Source organism: Phascolarctos cinereus, unplaced genomic scaffold, assembly GCF_003287225.1.
Source record: "Phascolarctos cinereus isolate Bilbo 61053 unplaced genomic scaffold, phaCin_HiC Scaffold_4;HRSCAF=312, whole genome shotgun sequence".
Taxonomy (NCBI): domain Eukaryota; kingdom Metazoa; phylum Chordata; class Mammalia; order Diprotodontia; family Phascolarctidae; genus Phascolarctos; species Phascolarctos cinereus.
In genome coordinates, this window is record NW_027555847.1 from 76817225 (window position 1) to 76837950 (window position 20726).

General features: G+C 34.9%; 1 protein-coding gene across 1 annotated transcript in view; it reads right to left on the reverse strand.

Annotated features, from left to right (window-relative positions):
- Positions 1 to 20726, reverse strand: part of ABCA13 (ATP binding cassette subfamily A member 13) — a 482687-nt gene that overhangs the window by 208559 nt on the left and 253402 nt on the right. Inside the window, 1 exon segment of the mRNA XM_078151686.1 lies at positions 10193 to 10301. Coding sequence (XP_078007812.1) covers positions 10193 to 10301 — 109 coding nt within the window.

The window sequence follows — 20726 nt, forward strand, 5'->3', positions numbered from 1 at the left end:
CTCTAATCAAACAACATCCAAATTTGCTTCAGTTTCTCAGGACAGAAATTATATTCTAAAACCCAATGGAACACAGAAGTATTGGACATTGGCAACATTTTGATATAGACTAAGTTTGCCTTGATAACAATAGCATCTTTTTTCAAGTTCACCAAGAGCTGATAAATTAATCTTCCCTGAGGTGTTAAATGGATGATAAATTGTTTAAGGTGTTACCCTTCCAAGGGTATTTGCAAATTAAGTTTGGAGACAAAAATGATTTAGCACAAAAAATAGAATATAAACCTCAGGGTAGAATTTAGACACTTTGACAGGCTATTGGAGACTTAATGGGGGAGAAAGGAAGGAAAGAATGGAAGGGGACTCACACAAATTACATGCGTATGCCACTGTCATATTCATTCATCCTCATATAGAAAGGTTACTAAATGAGCATACATGGAATACAACACAAAAAGAACAGAAAGGGAACATGACACAATTGGAAAAAATAGATCCACTCAGAGACCATGAAAACACAAAGTTAAGAGTAGAGGAAAAAAAACTTCTCAGCAGGGATACATTTCTCAATAAACAAATTTCCACTTGAAAAGCCATATCCAAGAAAAGAGCATATTCTTACTGTAATGCCCCTCACTCCTTGAGAGTATTCCAGTCAAGGTCTTCCCCAACATTCTTTGGAGCATGTGCAGATATTCACTGCCTGCTCCCCAGAAATTGCAAAGAAACTTGAACTTCTGAATCATCAACTGATAAAGATGATGATGACTAGGATTATAACTGACATTTATATAGAACTTTAAGCTTTGCAAAGCACTTTATACATCTTATCTAAGTTGATCTTCATACCATCCCCATTAGTTAAGTGTTATTATTACTCACATGTTATAGATGAAGCATTTGAAGCTGAGAGTAGCTAAGTGATTTGCCCAGGATCACACAGCTGATGTCTGAGGGATAACTTGAACTCATGTTTTCATAACTCTAAGTCCAATACTGCGTCCCCTAGGCCACCTAGATATCCCACTCCTCCCCAATAATTTCTGACCCAGAAAACCTGATGACAAAGGGTGCTACACCAGGGAGAAAAAAAAAGCAGCTTCTAACTGAGGGTCTCTTAAGAGACAGTTATCAAGAAGGGAAGATGTGACTTCAGTTGTGGATGGAAGAAGAAAGAGCTTTCTCTATCTTGATATAATAGAGGGTCAGGTGCGATCTGATAAACCCACTGATAAAATAGTGGGTCAGGAGAGATGGTGAGGAGAGGTGTGTGTCTCTCCTCCACACTATATGAAACTTGAGCTTAACTGGCCAGGGTTATACTAGGGCCCTCTGAATGTCTTGCCTTTCTTTTTGTTTTTCCTTTCCTCTAGGATCAGCCTAGAGTATATCAAAAGGTCCTGGAAGGCCAGATAGTATTCAAAAGAAGCAATCATGGTTACTGGAGCTATGACAAATGCAATAACCACAGAAATGGACTGAAGACAAGGAAAAGAGTAATCATCAGAAAGGAAAAGAGGAGATTATGCTTGACGTTTGATGTAATGGTGCTCAGCTATGCTGAAACGTAAAATAGCTAATTAACCACTTAGCAAAGTAACTATTTGTTTTCCCAATGGGGCTTGAATTGTACTAGATTAAAGATTAGATGTCCCAGAATAAGGTTTAAGTAGACTAGAAAGGTATGAGGGGGCTAGATCTACATATTTATATACTTATAAGTACATACAAATTACATACAAAATAAATATAAGCTAATTTCATGGTACAGAAGGGCACTAGCAGCTGGAGAGAAGAGGAATCCAAAATGGCCTAATGGAAGAACTGCTGTTGGTGCTAAGCTTTGAAAAGAAGCTAGGGATTCTCAGAAGCAGCTGTAATAACCCTCATTAGAGCCAAATGCTTAAAATGGCTCCATTTTGAGTAACCATTTTATTTCACAATTCCAAAAGAATAAACAACTTCGTATTTTTGGATATGTCAATGTTCAAGTATCTTTAGGTTTTGAGTACAATTAAATAATTAGCAGTAGGGGATAAAATGCCAAGAGAGGAATCTCTGAGAAGAACCTATTCAGTTCTCCTTTCTCCTTTTATTGATATAACTCACTTCAACCATCCTATATTTTCACAAGCTGTATATAGATGCCTTTCAGTCCACCAAAGTTTGTCTAATAAGTGTCAAAATGAGAAATCTGTGTGTCCTGGGAGGGGGAGGATATTAAAGTGTCTTGCATGTGTGTCCACTGGAAATTTTTAAGCCTTAACCATAATACATGTGACTTGAGTTAGAGCAAAATAAATATCCATATGACATAGTTAATGGGTAGTTTGGTAATCAAGATAATATATTTATATAGGATAACATTAAAAATTAACCCCTATTGCTTCTTCCTGCATTTTGTATCTTTGATTGTGGTTTGCCTTACCTATGGCTAGATCTGGGTCTCCACATCCCCATTCCTTACTAATCATACAAGTTAGGAAATCCCATATTCTCCAGAAAACCTTCTCCAATTGGATGAGTGATGATCATTAGCTGAGATAATGCTCATTTTTATCTCCACTCAACAAAGTTTTAATAAGTAAGCTAAATGCTATATTTACAGCATCATGCATCAAGATAAAAGCTACCACTTATATATTATATAATGCCTTAAGGTTTTCAGTGTTTAAAAACATTGTCTCATTTCAGCTTCCCTACACCCCTAGAGGTAATTATTATTATCCCAATTTGACAGACAAGGAAACTGAGACAGGCAGAGGTTAAATAATTTGCCCAATGTTACAAAGATGGTAAATATTTGACACTGGATTTGGACCTATGTTTCCCTGATACTAGGTGAAGCATACTAACCACTGAGCAATGTAGCTGCCTTTATGATTTATATAGGGATACATAGATATAGGTGTGTATATATATATATATGTATATATATATATATATATATGCATACACATATAAATATATGTATACATGCATATATGTATAAGTACACAAAATCTCATTTAACCATAATATGTAAGAGAATTTCATCATGTCATCCCAGCGTATGTGGGAATTCCTTAAGATGAAATCACCTTACCTGAAAAAGGTACTTTATCCTACTGGTTTTTATAATAGTGATTTCTATGTAAAGGTTCACAAAAGGTTAAGTTCTGACACAGCTGAGATTTCTTTAATTTTAATCTATAATAAAAATTCAGTTTTGAATATAATCCTTTTATCTGTTACAAATGTATGCAAATTATTCAGTAAATGCCTACAAGTTAAATAAATACTAGACGGAAGAAAAAGGAGTGAGGTCTCCTCATGAAGATGAAAAGGTCATAGAGTGGAAAAAAAAAATTCCCCTTAATAGGAAAAGGCTGATCGATGGGTTTCATGATCATCAGAAACATTGTATTATGACTTAACTAATTCTCTCTCTGTCTCTCTCTGTGTCTGTCTTTCTGTCTCTCTGTCTTTCTCTCTGTCCCTCCCTCCCTCTAAAGGAACAAGGATGTGATGGGGAGGGGGATTTGTAAAGACCAACTAGGACCTTATTTCTGAGAAGTAGTTTAATGGGAAATTAGAGATATTTTGTTCAATATAATAAAAAACTAGAGGGAAGCCACCTGTGTTGTTAATACAAAAATAGTCATAAATCCCCAGATCCCAAGAAGGTTCTAAGTTAAAAGATTCTACTTTTAATTTATTTCTACTTAAGGCTGGCTATAGAATCAGGGTCACATTATACAGTGACTGAAAACAGTTCAACATTTCGCGAAAATAATAACTAGGCATTTACAGTTTGCTCCACTTGTGATCCTTTTAAAATATCATGGTTAGCTTAATATCTGTTTATGTTTCACTACTACCTTTCATGAAGGCTATGAGCTTAGCAAAAGCAGAAAGAAGTACCCTGCATCTCACATCTCTGTACCTTTGGGATTCTGTGTCCCATACCTGGAATACATTCCCTTCTCACCTCCAATCTTGAGATCTTTTGTTTTCCTTCAAAGTTCAACCCAATTGCCATCTTCTACATTAGGAGTTCACTGATCTTAGCTGTAAGTGCCTTCATCTGTCCAAAATTAACTCGAATTTATTATGTATATGCTGCGCGTATATGAAGGTATGTATAGGTTGTGTGCTCTCTCCTAGAGAATGTAAGCTCTTTCTGGTCAAGGACTATGCCATCTGTGCATTCATATTCCCTATTCCTAACATTGTCCCCAGTACATAACAGGTACCTAATGAATGCCTGACTGATTTGTGCTTAGTTATTTTATAAAGGTCTCTATATTTTATGTAAAAAGGAGAATTGAGCAAATTCATACATTTTTACAAACTATGGTATTATAGAGAGGCAACTTAGCATACTAGATAGTTGGCCTTGGATTCAGGAAGACCTAAGTCCAACTTCTATCTGTGCAGGCCATTTCATTTCTCAGTACCTCAGGAAACACAGTAATATGCATTGCAGAAAAGTAGCTGGCCTGCATTGGTAGAGGGAGATTACTGACCAGAATTCCTTACACCAATGAAGTCACCAGTCTACAACTAAAAAGGGAAGAGGGGTAGGGGGGAAGGTGTTGACCTAGCTACTTACCACAAAACAAACAAAATAAAACAAACAAAAAAAACACTAATTTTTTAAAGTACACCTGGTGGCAGCATATCCAAATTGCAGAAAAGGGGGAGGGAAGTGAATCTTGTATGAACCTTATAAAACTACCCCTAAATAATCAAGACAATTTACACACCTTAAAACTAGGGGTTTTTTCTGGCACTTCAAAAGTGATATCATCTTACATGATTTAACAATTTTATTTTTGTACTGAATTCTAATGCATAGAGAACACTGTTTTCAGTCCTGTGCAATCCCTTTGCACTTCCATGCTGATCCTGGCTCACTGCTGGAAAAGGGTGCTAAGAATCTCAAAGCTTTGTCTATAAATATTTATTTAACTCTTGGTACTCTTAATATGAGATTTGTGACCAGTGACCAAGGAGGTGAAATACTAGGGGAAAACTGAACCACACCCATAGTGCAAGTTGGTATAAAGGAAAAGAGAAAATGTATAGAAATTACACAAAAGTGGACAGATAGAGCACATTCTACTTTAAGAGAATTGGCAAAGTTGATTTCATTGTGTACCCAAAAGGAATAAGGAACACCACTAGGACATCTCATCTTGTAGGGCTTATGGTAAGAATAGACACATAGAATATCATGAAGAATTATAATTTTTGCATCAACATCTGACGCATAGGATGAAGATGTAAAGAGGCAAATTGACATGAACTAAAAATTAAAGAATAAAATTCTAAAAAAGAAAAAAATTATATTTTACCTGGTATCCTTAACATTTGTGGGGGAGGGGTGGGTATGACATGCTTTGTCAGTCTGGTAAAACCTATGTACCCCTTCTAATGTTTTAAACACATAAAATAAAATAAAAAAAAGAGATTAAAAATGTAAGCAACTTTATAAAAATACAGTGACCAAAAGAAAAAAATCATCAACCTCAAGTTAAGAACTCCTGTTCTAAACCAATTCAAAATATACCTTGAGTCTAAGTGACCTCAATGGCCACAGGAGATGGTAGTAATAAATACATTGCCACATGTGATTTGTCATTAAGACATGGAAAAGGATAGATTAATTATAAATTATTCAGAAGTTTGAAAGCTACAGGTTTATTATATTGAACAAGAAGCAGAGGTAAATTTTTTTAATATTGGTTAAAAAAGAGAAATATAGATAAGTGAATTTGTAGAGCCGGGAATTGGGTTAACCTTTCTGAAAAACAATTTTGAATTCTCTAAGAAAAGTTACTAAACAATACATACCCTCTGACCCAGAAATTTCATTGCTAGGCATATAGTCCAAGGAGGTCAAAGGTAGGGGAGAAAGGTCATGTATGTGTGTATACACACACACATAAACATACGAGTACGTATGCACACATACATATGTGTGCATTAATAAAAATGATTACATGTCATAAGATAATCATTACAATCTATCATAATGGTATATTAAATATATATTATGAATATATATTACATATTATAAAATATATACACCTTTTTGTGATAATAAAACCCTGAAAACAAGTGGGTGCTTATTAAGTTAGGAGTGTATGAACAAACTGCGATGTTTTAATATTAAAGACTACCATTATGTCATAAAAACAATGACTAGAAAAAATGTAGAGAAAGATGGAAAGATATACAAAATAACGTGAAATGAAAGAGAGAGCCAGGAAACATGACAGATAGACAGATATAGCTATAGATACAGATACATACACATATATACATGCATACATATATTTATAAATGTGTGTGTGTGTGTATATATATATATATACACACACACATATACACACACACACACACACACACACACACACACACACACACACACATATATATATATAGTATATTTAGAATATTCTTCTGTTTACTCCTAGGTCCAGTTTCAGTTCCTGGACTAAGACTTTATGCCAGGGGAAATCTTTGGTTCCCTCACACTGTTGAATGGGGTAGACAGACTCTATTTGATCTAGGGCAGTTAGGTAGTACATTGGATACAGAACTGTTGGTCTGAAGTAAGGAAATTCTGAGTTAAATATGGCCTTCAGCCACTTATTAGCTGTGTGACCCTGGGCAAATCACTTAACCTATATTTGCCTCAGTTTCCTCAACTGTAAAATGGGGTTATCAATAACACTTATAATATTTGTAAAGTGCTTAGCACAGTGTCTAGTACACACTAAGTGCTAAATAAATGTTAACTATTAGTAGGTATTATTGACCCATCTGTAGACTGGACGCTTCTCCTGCCACATGCCGACTTCTGCCTCTATCTTTTGGTGGTCTACTTTGAGTCCTAGACTCAGTTCCTTATGTTTTCTTTTCATGGACCTATCCACACCACCATACTTTCTTTGACCCTAATTTATCATAATCACATGTAAAACCTTAGAAAATAGTGAAAATGTTGTCTCTTCTTTAACAAAGGAAGATTTTTTTAAAATGGAATTACAAATTATAAATGACAATTTGAAAACTTACTAAAAATCACTACTAGTAAAAAAATGAAAATTAAAACAAGTATAGCATAGTGAAAGAATAGAAAATATATGCATTAGACTGGGAAGACCAGCACATAAACATACTTTTGGTAAGTTTGTCAATATATGTGTATGTGTATATATGCATATTCAAATGTATAAACATATGTCTTTATGGTAAAATCTTTCATATTCATTCCATTTTGAGTTAACTGTAGGATATGGTATAAGATGTTAGTTTAATTCTAATTCTTACCAATTGCTTTCCTGTTTTCCCAGCAGGTCATGTCAAATGCAGAGGTCTTTTCTCCAGGTGATTTGGGTTTTTGAACTCAATTAATTAAGATTCTTCCTATCTAATATATTCTACTGATTTACTTTCATATTTTTTTCAAACAATACCACATACTTTTGATGATTGCTGCTTCATAAAAATAATGAAGTCTGGAAGGGCTATTCCTTCTTTATTCCGTTTTTTTCATAATTTCCCTTGAGATTCTATATCTTTTGTTCTTCAAAATGAATTTTGTTATTATTTTGTCTCACTCCATAAAATTGCCTCTTGGTAGTTTGATTGATATAGCACTAAATCTGTAACTTAATTTAGGTGGTGTCATTTTTATTACAGTTGTGCAGACCAACTATTAGTATTACATCTCTCTCCAATTATTTGTCTTTTTTAAAATTTCTTTAAAACCTGTTTTGTGATTGTATTTGTATGTCTGGAGTGTGCTATAGTAGATTTATTTTCAAATATTTTATATATTTTATTATTATTATTATTTTGAGTATAATTTCCTATTCTATTATTCCCTCCTGGATTTTGTTATTGCTATATGAAAATGCTATTGATTTTAGTGTGTTTATTTGCATCATGCTACTTTACCATCTATTAATTGTCCCAATTAATTTCTTTCCTGATTCTCTGGGGTTTTATAATGAAACCATAAAAATTAGTGATAATTTTGCCTCTTCTTTGGCAGAGAAAAAATTTTTTAAAGGAATTGTAAACTATAAATGACTATTTTAAAACATACTAAAGTGATTAACAGTAAAGAGAAATAAAAAATTAACACAAATATTACCCAATAAAAGAATAGAAAATCTCCAATTTAGGGGAATTCTGGGAAGACTGCCACATAAATATATTTTGATGTGGTTGTGAATTACTCCAACAATTTTAGATATCACTTTAGAACTATAAAAGACATAAGACTGAATTATCATTAAATTATAATCCATTGGTACCACTACCAGGCATGCAAGTGAGATACACAGAGAAAAAGAGAGAGACAGAAATAAACAGAGATATGACAGAGATGACAGAAGGAGATCAGATAAAGAAATAAATACACAAACATATGTAAATATTCATAACAACATTAAATGTGGCAGCAAGGAACCAGACAAAAAGTAGGTACTGCCCAATAGAGGAAAGTTGAAAACTATAATGTATAATATAATCAATTATTATTGTGCAAAAAGAAATGATAAATATGAGGGATTCAAAGTAGCATGGGAAAATTTGTATAAACTTATGCAAGATGAAATAATCAAAGCCAAAGTACAAATATGCATAATAACTACAATGATGCAAATGAAAAATGTCACTAAAAGGAAGCCCAATTTAACGAAAACATTGACTCCCCCAGAAAACAAGGTATGAGACACATCTCCTTAGAAGGGAGGAAGAGACTTTTTAGGCAGAACTTTGCATTCATTTTCAGATGCATTTATACTATCAGGTCTTTTTTGCAAAGTTTTTGCTATTTGTTACAATGGAGGGTTCAACGGCCGGGTGGGGGAAAGAGGAGAAAATTATTTCTATACATGTGATACAGAGATAAAAAGCATAATTTTAAAAGTTTAAACAACAGTTCAATGAATGAATAAATTGGTCACAGTTTATATAGTATCAATATTTACATAGTGTGATATGAGGATGCTTATTTCAAGCTAATTGGGGACACTGAGGGTTTAAATTGTCTTAAATAGCATATGGCTAGAAGCCAATTGAAAGTGAATTAAGGAATGGATGAAGAAGATAACTTTATTGATCCTATTAAGATATGTCTGTCTACACTTATCCATCCATGTCTCTGATTCTATCTCTCTGTCTCTGTCTCTCACATTCTGTTTTCTTCATTGCCCTCACTTCATCCTTTATTTTATTTTTTAAGCTCCATACTCCATTAAAGGCTTCTTCTGATGCCTCATTATGATATGGATGAGACTCAGGCTTCTAGAAAGCAATTCTTCCTGGCTATAAGCTCTGACAGTCCTGACAAACTATTTGTTGGCTGAGGATTAGCATAGCTTTCCTCACAGCATCACTGCCAAAGGACTGCCCACCAGGTGATGATTTTTTTTCCAGCACCTCATTAAACCATCTACTAAGGCATGGAGAAGTTGTGATATGCATTCATAGAAAGAGTATTCATGTGTATAAAATTGTAGATCCTTGCAATATTGAAGTGTTGAAGTAAGAAACTATACAAACCTGACGCATTTTTAAAAATAGCACTCCCCAAAGATGCATTTCATTAATCCAGTCAATTAACTCCAGATTCTAAGATGGAATCTGCATTCTTCAGTCACATAAAATAACACAGCTAATTTGCATTCAGCTTTACCATCATGGTGACATTAGTAGAAAATCTAGTTTGCAAGTATACCATAACTCAGAATTTATAACTCACCTTTAAGACTCCTGCAATGAGATGATTTGTATTCTTGTCAATCAATATAAAAAATAATGATTGCAGAAACAACTCATCTATAGAAAGTGGACTCATCCTGACTGCCAAAAAGTATTAAAATCACAGACTCATTGAATTTTTTGAACCTGAAAGGACCTTAGAGAGTGTCTATTCTAAGCCTCTCACTTTAGAGATGAGGCTTCAGAGGCCCTGGGAAATGGTGACTTTGCCCAAGATGACACAGATGCCCAAGATGAGTAGCAGCCTCGTATAGGATCCTTTATGTTTGGTGTGCCTTCATTGGTTAAGAGACAAAGGCAAACAGCCTTGTTGCTTTTCACGTTCATGTTCAAAGGGGTTGGAGGTTCTTTTTCATTTTAACATGTTATCCTTTTAAACGGTAAAATGTGATTCGTAAATAATTACCGTACTGTCTCCAGTTCACAGAAGGTGGTAAATGCTGCCACAGAATTAGGTTGTTCAGGTGATTTAGATAAGATGGTAAGGCATGAAATCCCTTCTGATTATACCACACCTAAAAAGGAGAGACATTTCAATGAATTTCACATTTTAAATTCATCGTGGTAGCCCCAGTTGATGGAAAGAACACTGTACTTAGAAGCAAGGCATCCAGATTCATATCCCAGGTCCACCACTTATTGGCTGTGAGACTCTTGGAAAATCATACAACTCCCCTCAGCTTCAGTTTCCTTATTTTTCAAATAGAGATAATAATACTTGCACTATCTTCTTCATAAATTAAAATGCAGAACTAGCATTTTATAAACCTTAAAGTGCTTTGTAGTTCTTATCAGAACTGCAAAGCACATAATAATGTAAACTAAGCCAACATCTAATTCAGTAAATAAATATACAGTTTTTTAAAAAAACAGAAATTCAGAAGTTTGAGTTGGTAATTGTGGTCAGGTCTAGAACCTGGGTCTTCTGCCTACAGACAATTCTCCTTCCACTTTATACTGCCTCTTTTAAGTCTTCATGTAGATTTCTGAGTTCCAGACACTGAGCCCTGACAAGAAGCAATAGATTCCAGCAAACTTTCTTCTTATCTTAAATAAAATTTACAGGTAAAAATAGTTGTTTCCCGGATATGACTGAATGTATCCTTATCATTAGATTCTCAAAGCAAGTATGAATTCCAAACATTTTTTAATTTTCCATTTTTATGCAAATGAGATTTGACTGGCAAATTAATACTGCATGACAGCATCAGAAAAAAATTCTCCAAAATAAATAAATATTTCACATTAAGCATTGTTATTTAAAATAAACACTTGCAGAAAGTGGTGAAGGGAATAACATACCACCATTGTATGTGACAATAATGAAGGAAAATTTGCTGGTTTGAAAGGGCTGCAAGAAAGTGTTTAAAAGTTGGATAATGCGCATTAAAGAGAAAGGTTCATTTAATTGACTGTGTCTGAAACGAGATGAAAAGTAAATAATAATAATAATTGTTCAGCCTGGAAGTTTTTAAGTGTTTTTAAGAAGAATAGTCAATTTACTCAAGTCTCAGCCATAACTTAGTTGATGAAATTTTTCATTTCTCTAGTTGACTTTTGCTCCTTTAAGTCAAGTAATCTCATTTGCCAGAACTTTGAATTGCCAGATTCCTGTATATTGAAATAGGTTTTTCAGATGCACCTGGGACCTCCTAATTCAGAAATCCCTGTATGTCCCCCAACGTACAAAGACCTACAATCACACAACATTAGCCTTCTGTATGCAGTTTCCTTCTTTACCTCTATCTCTTAGAATAGTGAGTTTCTTTCAAGGCTTATCTTATCTAACATCTCCTATGGGAAGCTTTTTTGATTTGCTATTAGTGCTCTTTCATTTATTCTCATATATGTGTGTGTGTGTATGTATGTGTATATGCATGTTCGCATATACATGTATAACATGCAGGTGTGCATATACATATATATGTCTATGACAGTGCCTTGCATACAGTAGATGCTAAATAAACATTTGTAGGATATGATTAGCCTGAACTGGAATCCAAACTGGAGGTCAATTTGTTACTGGAACCAAGGCAATAAAGCTTGGGAACATCAGAAGCAAGATGAAGATCATCTTGGACATGGCCAAATAATTCACAGAAGACATGAATAGCTTCTAGGTTGGATTAGTCCCCTTTAACAAAATCAGAAAACCATTGATGATTCTAAATTCATGAAGGGAGGTAACCAGTGGCTCAGAGGAAAACTACCATCTGAGTGATGATATCATGGCCCAGAGAAATAGATCCACCATCTCCTCAGGATATTTGACAAATTTTTCTTCATTTTACTAATAATAATTGATTATACAACTTCTTCCCACCACCACAAGTGGTCACTTACTATAGTAAATTTTGCTATCACCAAAAATTGATAAAATCTTAGTATTCAATTCATTGCAATGCTCTATATACTGAGTTTTTTTTTTTCTAAAAGGAGAGAAATTGTGGGGGAAGCCAATAAAAACAAGACTTAATAAAATAGTCCCAAAGCACTTTATGAGTGATGATAGACATACATAGTACCCCCTTAAATTTAGGCTAGATATGAGGAAAATTTTTTTTTTAAGTATGAGATATGTAAAGCACTGAAACATCTTAGGAAAAGTCTATGGAATTTACTTCCTTTTAAACCTAAATTCCATAAAATTTAATGAATATTGGCCTCCATGTACAAGATATTCAGTACAATACCTCAAGGCAGGGAATCATTGGCTGTGCATTTGGGTTTAATTGCAGAAATGTACAGTCTTGGATAAGGATTCCTTAGAAGGAGGTGCTGAATAGTTAAAAGCAGAATTTTTCAATTGACACTAAAGCTCAGAAAACCATATTTAAGAATATAGAGCAAAGAAAATACAATCATGGTCTTACAATCTAATAGATTGAAGAATGGTGCATTGTATCTGTTTTTATGAGGAAGCGATTCTCCTGCAAAGCCAAGAAGTTAAATATTTCAACATATTTCAACGTTTTATGGAAGGTGTATACTTTTCAGGGCAGATGGGACATCGATTAGTCGGCTGGTACAGTCAACAGCTGAATGAAATAACTTTAGGCGCCTCAGAGGGAGATTTCCTGTAGTATAATGAATCATACCCTCAGGGTATTCATATGTAAATTTTCATTTTCCCTTCAAAAAGGCTATGTAAATTGTACATTGTACGTCTGGTGAACAGGCCCTGAAGGTTGAAGTAAAAGACTGGTCATTAATTACTGAAAGGTTAATGCAATAATTTGACATGACATCAGCCAAAAGCAGCTTCCAGGAGGTATTTCAGATAACAGACTGCCCTTTCTGAGTCTAATGTAACATTGTGAGAATGTTCTGCTATGAAGGGAGGCACTTTCTCACTGATCATGCAGCTATAATTTATTCCCCTACTCATGGCTGGGCAAGGACATGCCAAATAATACTAGAAATACTGACAAAAGCCAGTGCACAAACATGTCAACACAAAAGACTAATCTAATCAAAGACAAAAAGGAGCAGGTGTCAGAGAAATGCATAAATCATAGAACACTCTCAGTAGACAAACAGTGATGCAGTCAAAGGCTTCATGTGAGTTGTACAAGTGATAGACAAAACAGGAAGAGGGAGAGGACGATTTCTAAAACCATCACTACATACTTTGAATATAAAGGTAAAACAGAAAACCAAGTTTTATATTTCAGAAATTAAAATCCAAATATAAAAATATCTTAGAATAAAAAATGAAAATACATCTGTCTAAGAATCTATTCCACTAGAGGGATTATCTACATTGATGGGGTTAGATCCACTGAGTTTTACTAAAGTTGCTGTTCTCTATTAGTCCAGAACTATGATCTCACCAGTATGGGGAACTCCTACTGTGTAAACTCTTTTTCACTGCACTTTCTGGGTCACTCAGTCCATATAGTTGTTGGCCTCTAGGTATATGCTACCCTCCAACATACTGACCTTCCTTTCTCAAGAAGTTCTAAATCACAGTCTTTATCTCAATACAAACTCCAAAACTCATAATAAATATCTATGCTGATGTGTCCTTGAACCCCTGGTCTCCAAGTTCATCAATCTCATCTCTTCAAACCTATAATTTTCCTTCAGTCAGTCAGAAAACATTTCTTAAGTACCTACTATGTACCTAGCACTGAGGTAAGAAGTGAGGACGCAAAGAAAGACAAAAGACAACCCTGCTCTTAAGGATTACAGGTTTGCAATCTAATGGAAGAGACAATAAATAAACACCTATCTACAAACAATATACATGCAGGATAATAAAAAGGAAAAGAGAATTAACATTTAGATAATGCTAACTATGGCCAGGCACTGTGCTAAGTGCTTACAAGTAGTATTTCATTTGATCCTCACAATGACTCTGCCAATTTTTTATTCCCGTTTTGCAGTTGAAGAAATTAAGAGATTAAGCCACTTGCCTAGGGTCACACAGCTAATAAGTTATTGAGGTGGGATTTGCACTCAAGTCTTCCTGACTCCAAGTCCAATGCTCTGTCCACTGTACCATCTAGGATGAATTAGAGGTTGTCAACAAAGGGAAGGTTAAAGAGCATTAAGAGAGATCAGAAAAGTCCACTTGCAGAGAATAGGACTTTAGCTGAAATCTGAAGGAAGCCAAGAGATTGAGATGAGGAGAGAATATAGGCATGAGGGACAGCAGGAATGGCCATATCTTATTTATTATAATCATTATCCATCCTAATCATTTCCCAATGGATGGCCCCAATACTAGCAGGAACAGCTTCCCCCAGACTGGAGCTTGGGATCTGCCCCTAACTCGACCCAGTCACCGCCCCTACACCTGCCAATAAGGCACTGAAAGAGCAGCAGGAGCAGGGATCCTTTTTGCCCAGTTCCCACCCTCAGCTCTGTGTTGACCGCACCACTCCCACCTCTCTCTCTTCCAGAGGTAATTCAAAACCCCATTCCACTCCAACCTCTGGGCTCACTATCCCCTTCCCAAAAGTCATTGTCCAAGGGCCCTCTGCCCTGTCACTCTCCAAACTCCAAAGGGCTTTATTGTCCGCTGTGAAGTCCATCGTGTATTGTCTCCTCTAATCGGACTGTGAAGTCCCCGAGAAAGGAGACTCTAACTATTCTGTTTCTATGTCCAGAGCTTTGCACAGTGCATGGCACATCGTAAGTGCTTACTAGGTGCTTTATCCTCCCATTCCACACTGCCTCCATACATGCTCAGGTCTTACTGACCCTTTAAAGTGCTTTACTTTGACAGTCCTTCAAACTTTTGTCCTATATCTTCTTTTCTCTTCACAACTTGAAAGTCACCTATACTCACTGCCTTCACTTCATCTTCCATTCACTCTCCAACCAATTAGAATATGGTTTCCATACTCTACACAAAATACTCTCTCCAGCTTACTAATGATATCTGAGTCGGCAAATCTAATACCCTTTTCCCATCTTTTCTCCTACTTAACCTCTGTACAACTTACCACTCACCTCCTCTACCTTTATATGTTCACCTTACTTGACTCTTTGACACTATACTTCTCTAATTCTTTCCCCTACCTTGTTTAAACACCTCTCACTCTCTTGTCTCATAACATTTATATCCTGTCTGCTAACATAGGGATTTTTCAGATTCTGTTACGGGTCCTTTTATATTTTTTTCTCTATACCTTTTTAAGTGATTTCATGTCCTCCCATTGAATTAATTATTGTTTCTATACAGATGCCTACCAAAATACATTTTTAGTCCAAATTTCTCTTTTGAACTCCTATATTACTTGCTGCCTCCTTTACATCTACCTGCTAAGATGCCCCATTGAAAATACAATAATGGTCCTATTCAGAACTTATTAACACACACACACACACACACACACACACACACATAAACACAGACACACACACACGTGTGTACCTGTACCTTTTCTCCAAACTTGTCCATATCTGTGGAAAGCATTTTCATTATCTTCTGTCATTCAGGTTAATAACCTCAGTATCTTCTTTGACTCATCAAACTCTTTCATTCCCCAAATCCAATCCATTTCAAAGTCTTACCAATCTTACAAATGCAATATCATTTGAAAACATCACTTTCTCTCCAATCACATAGCCATTTCCCTAATTCCATCATCATTACTTCTCACCTGGATAACTTTTATAATCTTCTAATTGGTCTTTCTGTTTCTGGGCTGTCTACCTCTCCTATTTGCCCTCTATGTAGTTCCCCAAATCATATTTCTAAGTCATAAAGCTAACAGTATCACTTCTCTGTTCAAAAATCTTTGGTACTTCCCTATTGTCTCTAGGATAAGATACAAATTCTTCTGTCTGACTTCCAAGACTGTCCACAATGTCAACCCATCCTCTTCAATCTGATTAATGTTAATTTCTTCACTCTCACAATGAATACAGCATTTTCATTTAAGGCCTACATGTCATTGCTCACATTGTTGCACCATCAAGCCTTTGACTACTCCAGCCCTCATCTTCTACAACCTCTCTTTTGATCTCCTTCATTAGCTACTGTGCTGCTAGCAACAGTACCTCATTTCTGAAAACTGTTTGTCTGACAACCTCAAGTTTCCAGAATACTGCCCTAGGAACTGGGAAATAACCAAAATAAAATAAGGGAACAGTCTAAGTAGATGATGCTTGCCTGTAAGTCTATCGACTAAAGCCAAAGTACTTTATTCTTAGAACTTTGAAAGCTTTTGGCAATTTGTGCCAGTCAATTAATCCATCCATTGACATTAGGTAAGTGCCAACTACAGGCCAGATGTTATGCCTGGTGCTAGGATATAAAGACAAAAAATTTTTAAATCCTGTTCTCAAAGAGTTTGTATTTCATCAAGGGAAGACAATATGTACAAATAGATGTATATATATATATATACACATATATATATATATATAATATATATATGTGTATATTACATATGTATGTGTATATGTATAATATATATGTTCATATATATGCATAATATACGTATGTATATGTATATTATATATGTATGTATATATACATACACATGCAAACATACATATATACATATATTATATATGTATATGTATTTTATGTATATATATCAAATAAATAAAAAGAGGTTGGGGGGACAGGATCTAACAGATAGGGAGATCAGAAAAGCCTTCATGTAAAAGCCAGTATTTGCAAATTTAAGGAAAAAAAGTCTTTATGACAGTGAGGAAGAAGGTCATTCCTGGGCTAAGAAAATGGTTAGTGCAAAGGCAAGGAGACAGTAGAGCACCATATGTGATGAACTGAGAGGCCAGTTTGGTAGGATGTTAGAATGCAAGAGGGCAGTAATGAGGAACCCTCTTAGATTTTTTCTTTCAAACTCTTATACTACTATAATAATAAATCACATTTAAGGTTTACAAAGCACTTTATGGCACCCTATGAGTTAAGCAAGGCAAGGGCTTTGTGATTTTTTCCATTTTATACATAAGGAAATTGAAGCTTGAAGAAACTTAGTCTAGAATTATGCTAATAATAATAGTAATAATTGGCATATGCATCATTATAATCCTTTCCTGTTTGAAAATTTTTTTACCCACACTAATTCATTTGAGCCTCACAAAAACGTTATGAGATGAGCACAAAAGGTATTATTATCTTGATTTTCTAAATAAGGAAACTGAAGTCCACAAATGTTAAGTGATCTTCTAGGATCAGAATTTGAATTCATATTTTGATTCTAAATCTAGTGCATTTTCTATTACACTGCAATGCCTCCGTATATGGGCAAATTCCCTTCATCCTCAAATCTCAGTTCCACTCCACTTCCATGAATTCTTCCCCAACTATTCTGGTCATTCACTGGTATTCCCTGTCTACTGAGCTCCCACAGAATTTATAGCCCATGCCACACATTTTATGTACTCAGAGTGAGTCCATTAACTCTTCTTTTAGACATAATTCTAACACATCTGGGTATCTGTCATCTCAGCCTACAATAGACTAGAAGCTGCAAATCAGGGAAGAGAGAACTAGGTACCAGAGGTAGACATAACAGCAATGTAAATTCTTTGAGTCCAGGGACCTTGTCTTATTCTTTCACTGTAGTCTTAGGATCCCTAAAACTGTGCAGAATGCAGTGTAAGTCCTGAATAAATGCATGCTAATGGGTTAACCCCTCCCCTCACTGAGACAGATGCTCAAAGACTTTATGCATTCAATGCCATTTTTCTCACTGGCAGCTTTTACAAAAGAAACAGGGTCAGTTCATGACTTGCATTCATTCCTTCTGAGGGCATTTGTTGAGTGGACACTGCGCATTAGATATCCATCCCTAAAATTTGAATGATAGAATACAGTGAAGAATGTTCAAGTGGAAGTTAAATAAAAGCCAAGGGATGTATTTTACTCTAATGTAGCCTAGTATTTACATTTACTGAGAATCTAAAATGTGATGGGCAATTAAAAACCTCAGTATACTTGTCACTACCTTTGAGGATATTAAAAAAATAAATTAGACAAAGACAAACATTCCTGGAATAGGAAAAAAAAACATGGTGATGGGAGGTGGGGTGCTGAACCTAGAGTCAGCAGACTGGGATTTAGTTACTGGTTCTGTCTCTTACTAATACTGTGACCTTTCTAAAGTTCCATTTCCTCATCTGGAAAATTAAGACAATATGATTCTTCTCACTTTAATGTGAAGACTAAAAGAGTGCATTCATGTTTGTGTAAACACTCCACAAGGTCTTATTGGGATGTGTCATCATGAAATGAAAGTAACCTTGAATTCTCAGACTAGGCCAATGGATTTCAAGGTCTTGAAGGTTCTCTCGTGCTGAAAAGGCATTGATTACACTCCTGACAACATACTGTATCTGTTTTCCAAGGCTTAGCCTACCTAAGTTCAAAGAGGTTCATCACCAGAGGCTAGACACTTGATGATGAATTTTTTGGGCCATGGCAACCCATTAAATAAAGAAACAAAATGAAATTCAGAGCTAGGTGGACACCTTCCACTTCTACAGTGCCCATGACAACATGGTAGAAAAGAAGAATGGGAGGGATTTAATATTTAGACCATTAATCATTATTATTCATTATTGGTATTTACAATGTAAGTTACTTGTCCAATGACCAATTAGTGGCCATACTGATAGAGAAAGCTAATTTCAAAAATTGCTTTCTTATTATGAATGAAACCAGGAAAAAAGAGGAAAGATGCAACAGGAAGGAAGGATGTTTTATAGGTTCTTCTTGAAGAGATCAATAGAGAAGTTATTGGAGCTGATTTTCCTGTGTTCAGATAAAACAGGAAATGTGATTTTATTTGACATTTGTTCATTTGCAATGAGTGTGATAAGCATTTGTAAAAAAAAAAAAAGATAACATGAAAAGAATTGTAGCTTATATACCAACATCTGTTGCAGAGAATGAGCAGAGAAGACTATCAAATTAAAACAACACATACTTTAATCTTTCATGGCTTTAGTGCAAAAGTGAACATGAGAAATGGCCAAAAATATTTTGGAAGCTAAGGATCCAAAGTAATGAATGAGATAAACCAAAGACATGTGGATTATATAAAACCCTAACCTTCATATGTCAGACATATCTTTTCCATGTGAAAACAATTGGAAGGCTTCAAACACAGCAAAGAATGGATATTATAAAAATAAAAAAGATTGTATTTTAACAGATAGAAAATGAATCATTTCTTGTGTGCAAGTACTTGCTCAATCAGATATTTGTTTGCAATTCCATCATCCATTTATTTAAGCAAAGATCACCATATATTCAAATGTAGAAGAATAAAATTATGGAAAAAGCAACAATTAAAACTCCAAACCCATGTATATTAAAAGTTATTGATGACAAAATTTGAAAAATGGATGGAAGAAAAGATATTGAATTAAATTAAGATAATTTCAAAGAAGTTTGGCTTCTTTTATACAGAAGGTAAACTCATAGAAATCAACAACAAATAGAGTAAAATAACTGAAAAAAAAATATCTTAGTCAACAGATGCCAATTATCTGCGGAAGCTACACTAGCCAAAGAAAATGCCAGTTTAGAATGGAAAGTGGTTGTAAAATTTTATGATGAAAGTGGGTTGATTATGAGCAATATTGCCTCATAAGACAATATAAAGCATTGATGAAAAATAGTTTAAGGAAAACTCAGTGGGAAAGCTAAATAAGCAAAGTAATCCTGAGAACTCTTAAAGACGAAACTGGAATGAAGATTTCAAAAATAGATTAAATATCAAAAAGGATCTGTAACAATGTTATAGTATACATTTCATCATGGAGAATAATGAAGCAACCCATTTGGATTCTATCATCATAATACTAAATTTGCTTAGAGAGGCGGTGAATATGTCATTGTAGAAAACTAAGATGGGAAAAGCATCTGGACTAAATAAATTATAAAAGAAGGAGGCCAACAGTGAAGGTAACACAGTTTCAAAGATATGAAGCATTGACTTAACAAAATCCTAAAAGGAAAGAAGATATCAATAAATTAACATATATTAAGTGCCTACTATGTTCCAGGCACTGTGCTAAGTGCTGAGGATACCAAAAAAAAAAAAAAGATAGTTGTTTGGAACAGAGACTAAGACAAGTGAATTATGAATTATCCAGCAAGGAAAGAGGTTGAGAAGCTTTGATATATAGCCCCCAGGGAAACCACAAGAATCAGAAAGTGAGCAACAGGAGAAAATAGAGAGGAAAGGTGGGGAATGAAATTACTAAAGATCGCAGGAGGTAGAAAACTCAATTAAAGACCTTGAGCATAGGCAAGTAAACCAAGGGAATTAATAACAGAAGAGAATGTGGCCACCAGGTGAGGTAAAAGATTTCAAGCACATGTGAACAAATATTGCAAGACAAAGAAAAATATATTAACAGGCAGAGGACCTCGTAGATATTCAAAAGAGCCTATAAATACAGCTGCTGTTCCTGAATGGTTTTAAAAGAAAAATAAGAATTGT